This window comes from Drepanopeziza brunnea, assembly GCF_022702325.1.
Source record: "Drepanopeziza brunnea f. sp. 'multigermtubi' strain 214-2 chromosome Unknown ctg16, whole genome shotgun sequence".
Classification (NCBI taxonomy): Eukaryota; Fungi; Ascomycota; class Leotiomycetes; order Helotiales; family Drepanopezizaceae; genus Drepanopeziza; species Drepanopeziza brunnea.
Window position 1 is genome coordinate 145,195 of NW_027094079.1, and position 15,510 is coordinate 160,704.

Sequence of the window (15,510 nt, forward strand, 5' to 3'; positions counted from 1 at the left end):
GAGCATATATCAAAGCAGATCGTATCCTACGGGGACAGCCCAGCTATAAGAAATGCCATCACTGATAGGCTTCGATAAAAATGGGGTATCTTTTGGGATTAGATAGATTATTTATCCACTTCCGTGCAATATTCTGTTTTCTCCACCCTTCCGCCCGCCAAATTCAGACTTTGTATTTCGTTCTCGTTCGTCCATGGCATGGAGTCATTTCCCGGTCCTAAGCGCCATCGCAATGCTATCATTCTCCCAGGTTAGATAAAAATATCACCATATCCATACTTTCGTGTCACCGCATCGGGATCTCCCAAGCGGCGTCCTCTTCGTCCTCACTCTCGAGCTGGTCTTCCTCGTCGTTCCTAGCCATCTCCACGAAAATCTGTACCCAAGCCAGGTCAGCCGCTCGATCAGCTTCTTCTCTTCGTTCCGCGGCCTGATTGCCTCGTCTTCGTGCCGCTTGTGCACCCCGAGCTCCGGCGTTGACTCGTTGCTGATTCTGGTTGACTGGTGCACGCTGTGCATGGCGCTGAGGTCCACGACGGAAGTTGGCCGCTTGGGGAGCCTCTGGAGCCGCTGGGGGAGGTGGAGGAGGGACGTGGTTGATACGCAGGACAAGAGGACCTTCGCGTTGAAGCGGCTCCAGTGGCACGGCTTCTTCAACCGGCTCCACGATCTCGGGGACTGGATGGACTTCTTCAATGCCCATCATTTCGACAGCAGCCTCTACCTCGTCGTTTTCTTCAAGTTCCACTGGTCGGGCGCCGCCACCGTATCCAATTCCTACATCATCGCCATCGCCTTCCTCGAGCTCCCATAGTCGGTAGTAACAGGGAGATGAGATGTTGTTGTAGTGGTTGTACGGATTCGCAGGTGGGAGCCAAGCCGAGCAGAGATAGCAGAAATGGCTGTGGCACTTGAAGCAAATCATGTGATTGCAACCATGCGTCTTCTGGGCCGGTGATGCACAAGTCGGGCAGGGAGTGGAGTGTAATTTCAAGTATTCCAGGGAGGCCTTGTCTTCTTCTGTAAGCTCGCCGGTGTCTAGTCTCGGTGTGCAAATGGTCAGCTCGCCGTGCCAGCCCTGGAAGCATCGATTGCAAAACGCGAAAGAACAGTCTTCGCAAATGCATAGACGATCCTTCACAGCAGCCAGACTCGTGCCTTCCTCGGCGTCAGATTCGTCTCCGCTCTCGGTATCCTCAAACCCAACTGGCTTGCGGTGCTTCTTTGATCGCGCAGCTCCCTGACACCATTTTCTCGGGCAGTAAACTGTATTCTTATCCGACTCGAGCTCTGCTTTGTGCTTTAACGTAACGTAGCGGCGCACGACATCGGGCTCGAGGGGGATCTGGATCAGTTCGCTGGGCGTAAGTTGAGTTTTTGGCTTCCGTCGACCACTCGTAGTTTGCGCCTCCCCACGCTTCTTTGCACATCCTGGAGCCAGGCACTGGACCGCAGCCAAATTACCCTCGGTGATAGCATTATCGTAGAAGTCCTGTAGACACTCCACGCAAAAGACATGGCCGCAGTCGATCATTCTGTGGCAAACGGTGCCTTTCTTGGGATCTGATAGAAGTTAGTAGGGCCCAAAATCTTCGACACAGAGAGTGCATACCTAGACAGACGCCACAATCGAATGTCTCCTTTTCGAAAGCGGCTTGTGTGGCTTTGATGTCGTAGTCCAGCAGAGATATCTTGAGATCTTGAGCGACTTTCAAGTTGCCACCCTCTTCCGCAAACCCAAAAGCATTCTCAGCCTCTTGTTGCAGAAAGTCAATGTATCCGTAAACCACAGAGCTGCGACCAAATTCCTCCCACAACTCCGTGCCCTTCTCCTGTAGTACGTCGAGGTGCTTGCGAGAGAGCCAGGCAGGGGAGGTCGAGAGCTCAAACTTGGGCGCCACTTTCTCGGGGTAGTCTTCCGGCAGAGTGATACGAAGCTGTAGAGCTGGTAGGTAAGATAGATTGTGTGACTCCACGTTCTTCGCCGGTCTCTCTCCCATAGACACCGCAGACACAACTTCTTGATCAGAGTTGGTCGACAGTGGCGGGGTAGGCAGGAGACCGTCGGAGGACGCAGGGAAAAGGACCTTGACTGGCGCAGTTGGATGTACTGGTAAGGACAGAGACACGCAGAAAGGGTTTTGGGGATCCACGAGGAGTTCAGGGTAGATGGCTGCTATGCAGTCCAGTTCTTCCTGACGTTCATCCTCCGTGGTAGACATCTGGTCACCGGTCGATCCTGGACAGCGGAACAAATGTCGAAGCGGCTACGACGAGGTTCATAAGTAATGATGCTGGGGAAAGTAACTATTTGGAAACTTGGGAGACGGCGGGAGTGGCGAACGAAGTTTGGGAATCATGTCGCGGGGTGAAGTTGCGGGATCCCTAGAATAAATTTGAGCTCGAGCCGCTTTGCCCAGCCTCAAGCTATGGAACGGCTACTTATGCAGAACTTGATGCAGTTGTCCATAGCTCAATATAATACTTACAGATCTCTCTCTTCATTCAACGTTTACACTTGCATCGCCGCAACCGTGGAAGAGTTGCGCCTTTAAGTAGACCGCACGCATTTCTGCTTGAACCACCGCAGAGGTCATTCTGCAAGAAGGTGGAATTTGTGTATAGCCTCATCTCCTTACGTCCGGCCTATGAATTATGACGGACCAAGCCCCTCTTGCGTCTCTCTCCTTGACGCATGTTTACTATGTAAGGAAGGGAGCCATCCCAGCTTCGCGAGCTCCGCTGACTCAACAGGATCCGCACGATCCCATCTCCTACTTCTGCGCATGGCTGGCCCTTGTTCCCCAGGGACTCTGCATCGTCTACGCGACCCTGATCTGGTCAACCCGAGAAATCGAGATCCTCATGATGTTCGGCGGCCAAATTGCCTGCGAAGCTCTGAACTTTGGTCTGAAGAGGACACTGAAAGAGGCGAGACCGAAACAGATGCATGGGAAGGGGTACGGGATGCCGTCCTCGCATGCCCAGTTCGTGGCTTTCTTCTCGCTAAGCTTGGCACTCTTCCTCCTGGTCCGACATGTCCCGAAGAAGCCAACACCTTCGCATACACCACTAAGTATGGCTTCAAGGGTTACGCTGTCTGGTCTGGCATTCGCAAATGCAGGATTGGTTTCGTGGAGCAGGATCTACCTGAACTACCATACGCCGAAGCAAGTGATTGTTGGATACTTGGCCGGCTTGGCTAGTGCCCTGTTGTGGTTCATCGTCACGACCGTCGTGAGACAGACTGGGCTGCTGGGTTGGATATTGAACCAATACCCCACGAGACTATTCAGGATGAGAGATTTGGTGGTCGAAGAGGATCTTTGCCAAGCTGGGTGGGAGAAATGGGAGCAAAAGGGGATATCGAGGCAAGATATCAAGGGGAAGAAGCTGAAGTGAAGTGGAAAATTGATACCAGACCTTAGAATGCTGACCAAACAAAGCTCTTAACAGCTCTATTGTTCTGGGTAGATTGGCAGGTATTGCACATTTTTGATCTTGAATGTGTCTCGACAATGATATACTGCCGCATTCTCAATCTCTCGATTCTGCTGTAAAGGACCGTCCCGGACGGATCATTAGGCCACGGACTTCTAAGTGGTCACTGCATGTATTTGGTAATACATGCTTGTTTAAAGTCTGTGATGATTTGCGAACATTGTAAGGGAACTCCTCGGATATTATCACGTCCCAAAGGTCATCGCCTCAGTGAGTATCAGAGACCAGCTAAAAAATAACGAGGGAAATCCGTATGTTGATATGGAGTTGTTACCCTATGCTCCAGAGACTCCATCGCTTCTTAAATCTGCTCCAGCGATAAAGTCAGCCCACTTGCCTCTTTGCTGTTGTTAGAGAACTGGGGGGGGGGGGGGGGGGGGGGGGGGGGTCCTTGCTTATCGACTTGTTGATCTCGACAGTGAATACTAGATAATCTTCTTCTGTTTCAAAAAGGGTATTCAGCTCGCTTTATTCCCGGTGAAATCTCCACCGGAGCCTGGGAAGCTTGGGCGGAGGCTACGATTCCACAGTCTTCAACCGAGAGTCTCTGGCTTCATGTTTATACCGACTTAAGCATTATCAAAGATGACGTAAAGCTTAAGGTAGCAGCATCGATTGGCAAGCGTCCGCCAAAAGACTTTGCCGGTATTGCGGCAGCGGATATCGTTGCCGAGGTAAGCGAACCCCTTTTTCTCACTACACAGAGCTAACGGCGAAGGCTATAGGTACTGAACCACGCCTGTAGCATAAGAAAGACAGCGAGGTTTGGAGAATATGTAAACTCAAGAACCTATCTATGTTTTTCGACTGCTGCGATTTTTCTGGAGTCTTTTGGGTCGCAATCTAGCATCGTGGAGCTCTCTTCCATTTTTCTATACGACAATGTACCTTTCATGCATGAGCTAATAAACAGTCTTTTCGCAATGTCTCGGTTTATAGACCTTTAAGTGCGATCATGAAATACGCACAATAGCATATAAGAAGAGAAGAGAAGAGAAGAGAAAAGAAAAGAAAAGAAAAGAAAAGGATGAGAACATACCCAAAGACCAAGGAAATGGTCAAGTTTTTTTTTTTTTCGTGTTCCCCGCCTAGAATGAGATGGATGGGATCAGAGGTCATTCTTTCTTTGCTCACGTTCGGGTTCACCGTCTATATTTGCGCGGGAAAACCAAGTTTCTATTCACGCTGGCAGGATGACATCTCGCATTCTCATCCCAATCATCACCAAAAAAAAAAAAAAAAAAAAAAAAAAAAAAAAAACCTAGTCGTCCAATATTTCTACAAGCGCCCTCGTCACTGCGTATAATCGTCGGCTCGCTCAGGTGGGCCGGCCTTCTTACATCCTTTCAGCCTTAGTCGGCGTAAGCGATTGCGGGTCGGAAGCGACGAGACTCGGCTCTTTCCATATCTGGAGGGGCCGATGATAAAAGTTCTATGCGATGGCCAGGACAGATAAGTTGGTGTTTAGACCACCCCCCAAATCAACCACACAAAGTTCGAACCAGTCTGTACAGACTATTTCGCTGCGACAATGAAAATCCGTACAAACTATAGAATCACCTCTAGAGGTTGTTTGATCATCGGTTTATGGGTTCGGTTGTGGATACCCCTTGCGCCGCTGTCGCCTGATGGATCCGCGACATCCGGCACGCCTGCTCACTCGACCCCGGGCCGGACAGGGCGAGTACGTAATGTAAGAATTAGTGAAAAGAGAATGATTCAGGATGAAGTTCCAAGCCTAGGATTTTAAGAATGCAGTTAATTTGAGCCCTGTAATAGATATTGATTGAGTATAGACTGATAAGCCGTGACCGTAAGCAGGCAAAATCTTGGCGTTCCCTGCGTAGGCCACTAATCTAATAGAAAAGAGACTCAAGAGGCTGAGTAGCGCATGACAAACATGGTGAGGAGATCGGATGTATTTAGTCGGACGGGGGAAACAGAAGTGCGTCGTTGGAAGGGCAACGAGGTGCAGAGGGTAAAGGTTATCACACCCCGCTTCGCTAGTAGCGAGTCGGCTTGCAAGAGATTAAACCTCCAAATGATTATTGAAGAGCCGCGGACTGCGGGCTCTTACTTGAAACGCCGAAATAGTTTGCTGTCAGTAAAATCGAACGAGCTTTACGCAAGTGACGTGGGCAGGGGGGGTCTGTCTAAGTGATAGAATCAGAAGTGCAAAAAGGTGGTAATTCTACCTAGTATACCTTATGTTCCAAGACTAAGCGATGTAGCCAACACGCCATCAAGTCCAAGAGAAGGGGAAAGCACATCTTTTCTTATACGCTTTCACCGCATATTCAAGTCCCTCAGCTCCCATTCAATTCAAAACAAGACTCGTTCAGATTCATAGCCGATCTGTCCATATAAACCAGGCAGAGAGATCTTCATCATCGTGCACGAGTGAAGTTGCAAATGCATACCGATTCCGAAAGCAGTCCCAGCAATTCTCAGCAAGCCGAGACATGCTTTACCCCGCAAGTAATTCCAGATCCGCTTTCCGGATCTCGGAGAAAGGGAGATGTTTCTCCTGCCCGTATCTCCGCAATCAATTACCAGCTGGCTGGTTGAAGAGGCGGCTTCGCTCGGACTACGCATATTGCAGAGAGGCTGTAGCGCCATCGCGCCTTGCGTTACTTGGCCGCCCGCTCGGTCCCGTAGCCAGATCAGATCAGATCGCGCGCGGGACCGGGATCTCCGCTGAAGAAGGGAACTAGTTGTACCTATTAGAGGCCAAGATTAGTTCCGCGGGGAACAATACTCCGTACTATCCCACCGTCTTTCCGACGAGTCGGGACAGAGAGGGCTAAAATCGTCCGTGCAGCGGATTCTCGATACAGCGTTGAGGGGGAATGAGCAACGGTTTCAATCCCGATTCAGAGCCCATTAAAAATATAGCTACGTTCGATATCTGATCGATTGTGAAAGATCCAAAGGCTTTGTGTAACGCACGCAGCTTGAAAACCATAAAGCGGAAATAATGATATGATACTTCGTATTCTGTAGTCCATCTGATCTAGCTTGCCATTCCCCTCGCGGACGGACTGATACGATTGGTCTAGATGTGGCTCTCGATGAGGAAGCCTTTAGACTTAGGTCGGTCTACCCGGGCGCTACTGCAGAGGCGAATCATTAAAGTATGGCTCGGATCGCAGCGTAGGCAGAGGAGGAGGCCCATTGTTGTCTTTTAGCTGCAGGGATTTTTCACATCCGAGTGTTGATTTGCGAAGTCTAGAATTTCGCTTGGCATTTTTATTTCTTTTGGCTGGGACTTCCTCTGTCAGTTTGCCGTCGATAGTTCGTGGGGTAGGAGCATGATCAGAGCGGCTTTCCTATCCCCAAGGGATATCGTGTGTAAGGGACCGTTCATCTTCGGTGACGATGGTTATTGTCATTAATGGGTGTACTAACATCCACTGGTCTTGGTACCAAGAGCAACAATGCGGCCACCGGGAAAGTATCTAAAGAGCACGGGTCTGCCTCCAAAGACGACATCGTTATGCAATTGATCTTCCGTGAACTACACTGTTCAAGATGAAGTCAACAACCTTTGCCTGTCTCATTGCTGCTGTCCAGTTTCAGCTCGGATATGCTTCGCCGACGCCTCCCGGGCGTGACCAGGACGAGAAACGGCAATTTAACGGCTTCGTCGCTTCTCTCACGAGTGGATTTGGTGTAACTGCTACTTATGACTATGTTGTCGTTGGTGGCGGAACTGCCGGTTTGGCCATGGCGGCTCGGCTCTCTGAGAACTCCGCTATCAGTGTCGCAGTCATTGAAGCCGGATCGCTTTACCAGGTAAACCACGTGTAAGCCATCACACAGATGAAGCTGATCTTTTTGATGTAGGTCACAAACCCACTCCTGAGTTCCACACCAGCTGGAGACGTTTATTGGGCCGGTTCTAGCCCAACCGATACCAATCCGTTGGTCGACTGGAATTTCGTCACGGCACCACAAGCGGGCGCCCAGAACAGAAAGATCCATTACGCACGAGGAAAATGCCTCGGAGGCTCATCAGCCAGAAACTTCATGATATACCAGCGGGGCACCAAGGAATCGTACCAACAGTGGGCAGATGCGGTCGGCGACGACTCTTACACCTTCGACAACCTCTTCCCCTATTTTCAGAAGAGCGTCAAATTTACACCTCCGGGACCGAGTCGTGCTGAGAATGCTTCTGCTGAGTACAACGCAGCCGCCTTTTCGTCGACAGGGGGGCCATTGGAGGTGTCATACGCGAATTATGCTGGACCGTTTTCGAGCTATATCGAGGGTGCCCTCAACGAGATTGGGATGGCGGATGCGCCTGATTTCAACAGCGGCTCCTTGATGGGTGCTCAATATTGTTCTTCGACCATCAGCCCTTCTGCACAAGCTCGGGAATCGTCCCAGACTTCGTTCCTCGACGCCGCCAAGGACAGATCGAACCTCAAGGTGTATTCCGTAACCACTGCCCAGAAGATTCTCTTTGACAGCTCAAAGAAAGCGACCGGTGTCAGCGTCAAATCGAACGGAATCACATACACAATCAATGCCCGCAAGGAAGTCATCTTGTCGGCTGGAGCCTTCCAGAGCCCACAGCTGCTGATGCTTTCGGGTATCGGCCCCGCTGCAGCGCTGCAGAAATTCGGTATCAAAGTCCTCTCCAACCTCAGAGGCGTCGGACAAAACATGTGGGACCATGTGTTCTTTGGTCCAACCTTCCGAGTGAATGTTCAAACATTCACGAGGCTGGCAAATGATCCTCTGTACCTGCTATCCCAATTTGCTGGCGACTACGCCAAGAAGGTAGGGCCCTTGACGAATCCAGTCTGTGACTATCTCGGCTGGGAGAAGGTTCCCTCTGCTCTCAAGAACGGATTCTCTTCGGCAGCAAAATCAGATTTGGCGTCCTTCCCAGCAGACTGGCCGGAAATCGAGTATCTCTCAGCTCCGGGATACGTCGGCGACTTTTCATCCTTGCCAACGACGCAGCCGAAGGATGGATATCAGGTATGTTGAATTCTGACAAGTGCCTGCCTGATACCCGACTGACATGACTAGTACGCAACGATCCTCGCGGCCATCGTCGCGCCCCTTTCTCGGGGAACCGTCACACTCGCGTCTGCCTCGGCCGACGACCTCCCTATCATCGACCCCAAGTGGCTCACCTCACCTACCGACCAAGCCGTCGCAATCGCCGCTTACAAGCGGGTCCGCGCCGCTTTCGCCTCTCAGGCCATGGCCCCCGTCCTGATCGGTGGCGAATACTTCCCCGGTCCAGACGTCAAGACCGATGCCCAGATCCTGAGCGCCATCCAAAAGACCGTGCAAACGGTCTGGCACGCCAGCTGCACCTGCAAGATGGGCAAGAAGGGCGATCCCGATGCCGTGGTTGATTCGCAGGCGAAGGTGTTTGGAGTGACTGGATTGCGGGTCGTGGATGCGAGTGCTTTCGCGCTGTTGCCGCCTGGACATCCACAGAGTACCGTGTACGCGCTTGCTGAAAAGATTGCGGCGAATATTCTTGCCGGGAAATAGTTGTAGCACCGGTTTGGTGTTATTTGCAGGTAGACTTAAAAGGTACCGTGGGGATGATTTCGATTCTTGTAAATAGTTTTAGAGATGGGATTTTGCTGGGCCGACGCCCCGTCGAGCTATGCCGACTCCGCCAAGGCTGGAAAATGAGTTGTGAAAAGGAAGCTGTTTCAAAGTAGAAGAGAGGAGGTTATCGCGGGACGTACCACTTCTGTGTGTACACCGCCATCAAGATCAATGTCAGATTGATGTTTATATCTGCATACCTATATCAGTTCTTTGATATGCTCGACACTCGTCAACTTCAAGCTTTTCGTAAGACTGAAAGGATGAATGGAGACCTACCTACCTAAGCGAGCCGACGATTAAGCCAATTGAACTCCTGATCCGGCTGCAGCCCCCGGCGCAAAAATTTTGTAGGAAATATAAGGTCTCTTAGCGCTGGCCGTATCATCAATCACGTCCGGAATGGTGTAGTGGCTAGCATTTCTGCCTCTCAGCTGGTTCGTCCACAGGCTACGCAGGAGACCGGGGTTCAATTCCCCGTTCCGGAATCATCATAATATTTCTTTTTGCAATTTTTGTGTAATAATTTCTCGCAGCTTCTACATCAATCAGCCTTGCTACCAACACAGCGTTAGTGAAGCTTGCCTTGGTTTTTATTTTATGACAAGGAATCTTTGGTTTTCTGAACGTGGGACTGAAGCGAGAATTGAATCAGTGATTTGTTTTTGATACTTTTTGCGGATGTGAACGTATTTGCACTCGCTTGCGTCTTGCCTCTACGGAGTATTGTTTTTTACGGCGTACGTTTCACTCGATCCCTCTGCCGCTAGAGAAGGACCTGGACCAGCTAGCCTGAGAAGAAGTCATGCGAATGTGTAGCACCGAAATGATATTCTCTGGCTCGTGGTAAAATCATACAGAGATTAGAAGTTCGGAGAGGCGAGTTCTCGCCCTCTTCACGATTTCTCGTTTTCATTCTGAGGGTCCAACTCAGACTTGATTTGGTACCTGGGATATTTGTTAATCGTCGGGCCGAAAAACCAGTGTGGCTTGGCCTCTGTCATCTCATTGAGCTCCAACATATGCCCGAGATCACGTGGTGTGCTCTTATCATACGCGTGGAGCTTTTATCGCCTGCAACGCGGTAGCTCCAGCTCAGCGACAGCGACAGCGAGGCTTTGCTTCAGCCTTCACAAAACCATGACTTATGCTGCCCGAGAACCCTTGCTGATTTCATCTAGGTGCCTGCAGTTGATGAACTACGATTGAAGAAGCCAGGAGCCAGGAGCCAGAAACCAGAAGCCAGCCAGTCTTTACATGATCAGCTTCCGCCATGGTTTCCCTCTGGTCTGGGAAGACCCCGTCAGACACGCCAACAACCAAAGACGTCCCGGATGTTGCAGACACTGGCCTTGCAGATATCGGTTTGCCAGCTCCTCCCCAAACTACACCGCTTCCTGTAGGACGCCCTCAGCTCCAGCGGAACCAACCTGCGCCGCCGCCGCCGCACCAACCTCCGCCACCTCCATCTCCGAATGCAAACGACTCTCTCTCATTGATGCAGCTGCGGCGCATTGTGTCCGAGTTCCCCAAGGCTGATCCCAACCCTTATGCATTCACATACACCGATACGGCGAGTTTCGAGGAAGAGGTAGACGAGTGGTTCTCGTACAACGATGCGGAATACACCCGACTGCAAAAAGCGAGGGATACGTTTGAGAGGAGGTGGAATAAGGTATCGGCTACGCCGTGGTCGGGGTCTGGAGACCGCTTAAAGTTCGTTGAGCGTGAAGTAAATGGTCTACATGCGACTGATCTGCGGAGGCGCTGCAAGAGCCTGCAGACAATCCTACACATCATCCTGGGAGTCTGGGACGAGAGCGCTGGTATCAAGTCAGATGAGGCTACGAATACCAAGACGAAAGCCACCCCCAAACATCTGGAACAGATGAAGAATGGACTATCTCTAGTCGCAGAAGCTGGCGGCATCTCGTCGAGCTTTCAAGTCTTGCAGAACGCATTCAATATGCTCTGGTAAGATGCTTGCTAAAATTATACAAATTTTGTTGACGTACTCTGACGTACTAGGGACGATGAATTCCGGGAGACGAAGGTGTTCGGAGAGGATATAGACTATGTTCAGGACGAGATCGATAATGTGACCACGGTCATGTACTTGATCATAGAAGGAATTCGCAATGATCCAATTGGCTTAGCATCTGCTCGAGAGAAGCTTTGTGTGTTGATGTACCCAGCTGCCAAGACCATACTGACTCGCATAGTGGAATTAAACGTGGTAAATTATTTCATCAGGATGACGGCCAGAATTCGATGGACTGACTGCAATGACCCTCCACAAACAAGAGTGGGTCCCTAGACTTCCTACCCTTCGGAAGCAGACGTTGCTAACATCTTCAGATTTTTCTTCTGTTCTGGAAGTCGTTGTTAGTTGTTTTTGGTGGCACATCCGAGATTGAGCATGTCAAAGACGCTACCAGCGAGCTGAGACATGTCAATGGCGACGGTGGCAAGCTCATCACTGCATCACCCTTAGATTACCATATTTTCCGTCAGGAAATCACCTCCAAATACCCCGCTTATACTCCGCCTCCACCTCTTCTACCTCTTGAGCCCGATAATAACTCTATCCTTCCGCCACTTCCAAACAGACCCAGCAGAGCGAATGGATCTAACGGAATCATACCTCCACCGATGAATGTAAACAGTAGTGGAGCCTCGATCCTTCATCAACCTGTACATATAGCCACTCCCGCACCATCGCCCCCTCCATCCCCTCCTGTCGGAGGCAAGGCCGGTAAGAAGCAGAATTACCAGACCAACCAGAACTTTCCGTTCATGTACCCACCCTTGGACAGCACTAGTAGTACCGCTGGAGGATCGGGTGCGGCTGGCTTGCAAGGACAGCTCGTTGGGCGAAAATGGGAGGGAAGCGATATACCCAAGTCGATTCTTGAAGCTGGAGACCTGTTCGCAAAACGGATGCGTATGACAAGGGCCATGCGACAGCTGTGGGACGAGCGAGAGAGATACCTGAAGTTTGAGCGAGGCTGGGACGCGAATGATGATGACATTGAAGAGCTTGATCTGGATACCATCCTGTCCCAGAAGCTTTCACTTCAAAAAACCAAACCCATCAAGCCTGAAGTCGATTACGGCCCTAACTGCGATGTTGGCGAGGATGCAAAGAAGAAACTTGATATGGTGGAGCAGTTATATGTAGGTTGTCTAGTCCAGTTCCTTTCATCGTGCTAAACATATTGCAGCAAGATTCGTTGCCCTATCTGCAGTCATTAGTGATAGTGACGCTAAAGGCTGTCCTGTGGAATGTGACAGCACTCATAAGCCAACCTGCGGGACAGCAGCAAGGTCAAGCACCTTCATTCCGAGCCGACGGAGACCAGCGTGGCAACGGACCGCAAGGGCCGAACCGGCAGCAAGATCCAGCAAGTATTCCACTCCCAAACACCGTCGATGTTTCCGAGCTGCCGATTGAAGAGGTCGAGGCGATGCGATCAGGAGAAATTACAGCAAAAGCTGTGTCTGGAATCCTGCTCATTTTGTTGAAATGGTTCAAGGTTTCACGTATGCTTCCCGTTTTCTTGCATTGTTTGGGTGCTGATATATGCAGATATCTTGAAATTTGAGTATCTCACTCAGCTTTTACTGGACTCGAATTATCTCCCCTTGGTGCTTAAGCTCTTCGCTCACCAGGACATCGAGAAGGTAGTTGACATCAGAACAGATCGCGATGAGATGAGGTAAGTTATATCACCTACTTTGAGTATCTCAATGCTTAGAAATATCAGCTTTTTCGCTTTCTGCAACGCCCACAGCAAAAATGCCCCTGTCGAGTCCGATCTCATGGGCCTCGAAGCCTCTGAAGGAAGCGAAGACGATGCCGTACCCCCTGATATCAAGCTTAGCCGCGAGCACACCGCGGGTGCCGAGGATAAACTTCCTGCTCTTGCATTCCAAGAAGGTCAGCACGCCGCCAAACGCGAGCCGCTCGAGAATTGCGAGCTGGGTTACCCACCAACCGAGCCACCATACTCTCAAGAACCCATCACCGACTTCTCGTGGCGCAACTTTTACTCGTCAATCAACTTCCTACGCATCATGCAGAAAATCTGCAAGGATAAGACGCACCGTAATTTACTGCTCGTGCAGTACAAGTCATCGAACATTATGAAGAAATTGCTCAAGGTCCCGCAGCCCGAACTCAGACTGTACACCCTGAAACTTTTCAAGAACCAAGTCCCGTACTGTGGGCGAAGATGGAGACAAGGTAACATGCGCGTAATCACCGCCGTATACCTTCACTGCCGCCCGGAACTGCGAGATGATTGGCTGGCTGGTAGTGATGTCGATGCGGAGGTTGAAGAGGCGCTGCCGCTGGAGCAGGCACTACGTGCGCTGACACATTGGCATAATATCAAGAGGTACCCGGGGCAGATGGGCGCGGACACCAAGCTGCTCGAGGAGGAACACGATTTCTTCGTAAGGGAGCTCGAGAGGATGGAGTTTATCGAGGAATGTTACGAAGGGGAGGGTGTGGCGGATAATGCCTATGACGGAGTTAGTAACGCGTGGTAGTCAATCACACTCTACAGTACCTGCCTAGGTAGCATGTTTAGTAAGTAAGGCTACAATAATGGAATCTCTACCTACGAAAGTCCGATCACAGTGAGAGAGATATGCTATCGGTGACTTCAGGGGAATATTTCACCTATATCAGCATGGGTTGCTTGCTACACCGCCCGCTGTATGATCAATTACTGACTGTCTGTCTGTCACACCCGGCAACCAAAGCTCACACGATATAGTACTGATGTTTATCAGCTACTGCGTTTCGTTTGTTATGAAAAGTCGCTGCTCTTCTCATCGGGATTTTGAAAAAGGAGCTTTGCAAGCCTGGTGATTGGTTGTGCGTCTAGGCATCTATCTATATCTCTAGATTCACGCTAGAAAGAAGAGATTCGGAAGGTTGGTGTGGATTTTCTTTTGGTGTTTTGATGTTGATTTTTGATTTGGTGCATTTTGAGGCCTTTTTATAAAGGGGGGCTCTTGTGTTTACAAAGGTATACGGATACTTGCTCAAGCCCTCTGGACGCCAGCAACTTGGGCTGGAGTACGGGGTGCCATTGCCGAGGACATCGGGGATACCGAAAGAGGAAGGCACGTTATGGTCGCGGGTGGATGGATTCTCATCAGCCGCTCGCGCGCATCTAGCGCCCGCCGGCCCATCGCTGACTCTTTCTTTACTCGTGCTCTCCCGGACCCCAGAATATCAGAACATCAGAACATCAGAACATCTTTGGCAAGAATACTTAGTGGCAAACATCAACACTTCTAGCATGTCAGAACCAGCGGAAGAGCGGAGTCGGCTTACGCCCGAAAAGATGAAGTTGGACGAGCTTCGACGCCAGAGACTCGAAGTGAGTCTTGCCTTCCCAGTGCGATACTCAAAATATTTTATATTATATATATATATCAAAAAAAAAAAGGAAAACATAGCGACTAACATGTCAAGGCGAGCATCCTCTTATCCAAGCTCGATATGGAGATTTACAACCTCGAGCACGCCGACAAGAACCTCGAGACGTTTCAGTCGGAGCTCCCCGACTGCGACCAGTCACTCTTTCCTCAACCCCTGATCAAGCTGAACTCGTTTACTTATTTCTCGCAACTTATCCCTGAGCTCCGGCAGATGGTCTGGGAGGAAGCCATGCCCGGCCGCCGAATCATTGATTACAGGCCCCGGCCAAAACATAAGCGTGCGAAGAAGTGGTATCGTCGGAGACATGACTTGAATATACCCATCATATTCCATATCAACTCGGAGAGTAGAGATGTGGCTAAAAGGCACTACGTCAATCGTAGAACAGTGGAACCTTGGAAAGCGGATCGAACGGAGATCTTTATGAATCCCACCGTAGACCAAATTTGCATCGGCCATATGCAGCTGTTCTACGGCAAACCCGCCCCCCACCAAGCTCCCAGATTCCAAGCCTCGCCTTTGACCGACGCCATCTCGTCTCTCGAAGTACGAGATATCGGTCGGAGGGAGGTCAGTTGGAGTCTGTTCTTAAACACCACTATGCTGGCCGCCAATCCCACCCTCCGTGCCTTCCGCGGACTCAGACACCTGCACCTTATCGCGAGCAAAGGTTTCGACTTCAGCGATGAACGTCTCCAAACGCAGGATTTCGTCAGACTCGTCCTGGTGCTCGTCAATCGCTCCGCTGCCGCACGAAAGTCGCCTGTGGACCCCGAGATCATCCTCCACGACTGGCGCCCTTGCAAGCCACGCTCTGACCACGACCATCTCCACGAGGCCGCGATTCCGTACCCGTGGAACGGCCGGCTACCCAAGGCTCTGGAAAACGCTGGTGGAGAGCCCATCCACAGCACAGCTTCGTGAGGAGGGCAGGTGTGCGGTCGGTGAGATTGGGCTGGAGGGAAATG

The 15,510-nt window shown here is 50.7% G+C and overlaps 5 protein-coding genes across 5 annotated transcripts; 4 read left to right on the plus strand and 1 right to left on the minus strand.

Annotated features, from left to right (window-relative positions):
* Nucleotides 1-286: 286 nt before the first annotated feature.
* Nucleotides 287-2,222, minus strand: L3040_008470 (uncharacterized protein; the record flags this gene model as incomplete). Its single annotated transcript, XM_007293490.2, has 2 exons — nt 287-1,563; nt 1,613-2,222. The coding sequence occupies 2 exons, from the start codon at nt 2,220-2,222 to the stop codon at nt 287-289; spliced, it is 1,887 nt and encodes a 628-aa protein (XP_007293552.2).
* A 433-nt stretch (nt 2,223-2,655) lies between these two features.
* Nucleotides 2,656-3,402, plus strand: L3040_008471 (uncharacterized protein; the record flags this gene model as incomplete). Its single annotated transcript, XM_007293491.2, has 2 exons — nt 2,656-2,706; nt 2,755-3,402. The coding sequence occupies 2 exons, from the start codon at nt 2,656-2,658 to the stop codon at nt 3,400-3,402; spliced, it is 699 nt and encodes a 232-aa protein (XP_007293553.2).
* Nucleotides 3,403-7,032: 3,630 nt separating this feature from the next.
* On the plus strand, nt 7,033-9,021 carry L3040_008472 (uncharacterized protein; the record flags this gene model as incomplete). The annotated part of the gene is made up of 3 exons (XM_007293492.2): nt 7,033-7,296; nt 7,348-8,493; nt 8,545-9,021. 3 exons carry the CDS (start codon nt 7,033-7,035, stop codon nt 9,019-9,021), a joined length of 1,887 nt encoding a protein of 628 aa, XP_007293554.2.
* A 1,336-nt stretch (nt 9,022-10,357) lies between these two features.
* Nucleotides 10,358-13,638, plus strand: L3040_008473 (uncharacterized protein; the record flags this gene model as incomplete). The annotated part of the gene is made up of 7 exons (XM_066157065.1): nt 10,358-11,058; nt 11,113-11,261; nt 11,307-11,389; nt 11,443-12,261; nt 12,309-12,627; nt 12,674-12,803; nt 12,852-13,638. The coding sequence occupies 7 exons, from the start codon at nt 10,358-10,360 to the stop codon at nt 13,636-13,638; spliced, it is 2,988 nt and encodes a 995-aa protein (XP_066010338.1).
* Nucleotides 13,639-14,399: 761 nt separating this feature from the next.
* L3040_008474 (uncharacterized protein) lies at nt 14,400-15,466 on the plus strand (the record flags this gene model as incomplete). The annotated part of the gene is made up of 2 exons (XM_066157066.1): nt 14,400-14,480; nt 14,576-15,466. The coding sequence occupies 2 exons, from the start codon at nt 14,400-14,402 to the stop codon at nt 15,464-15,466; spliced, it is 972 nt and encodes a 323-aa protein (XP_066010339.1).
* Nucleotides 15,467-15,510: the final 44 nt, after the last annotated feature.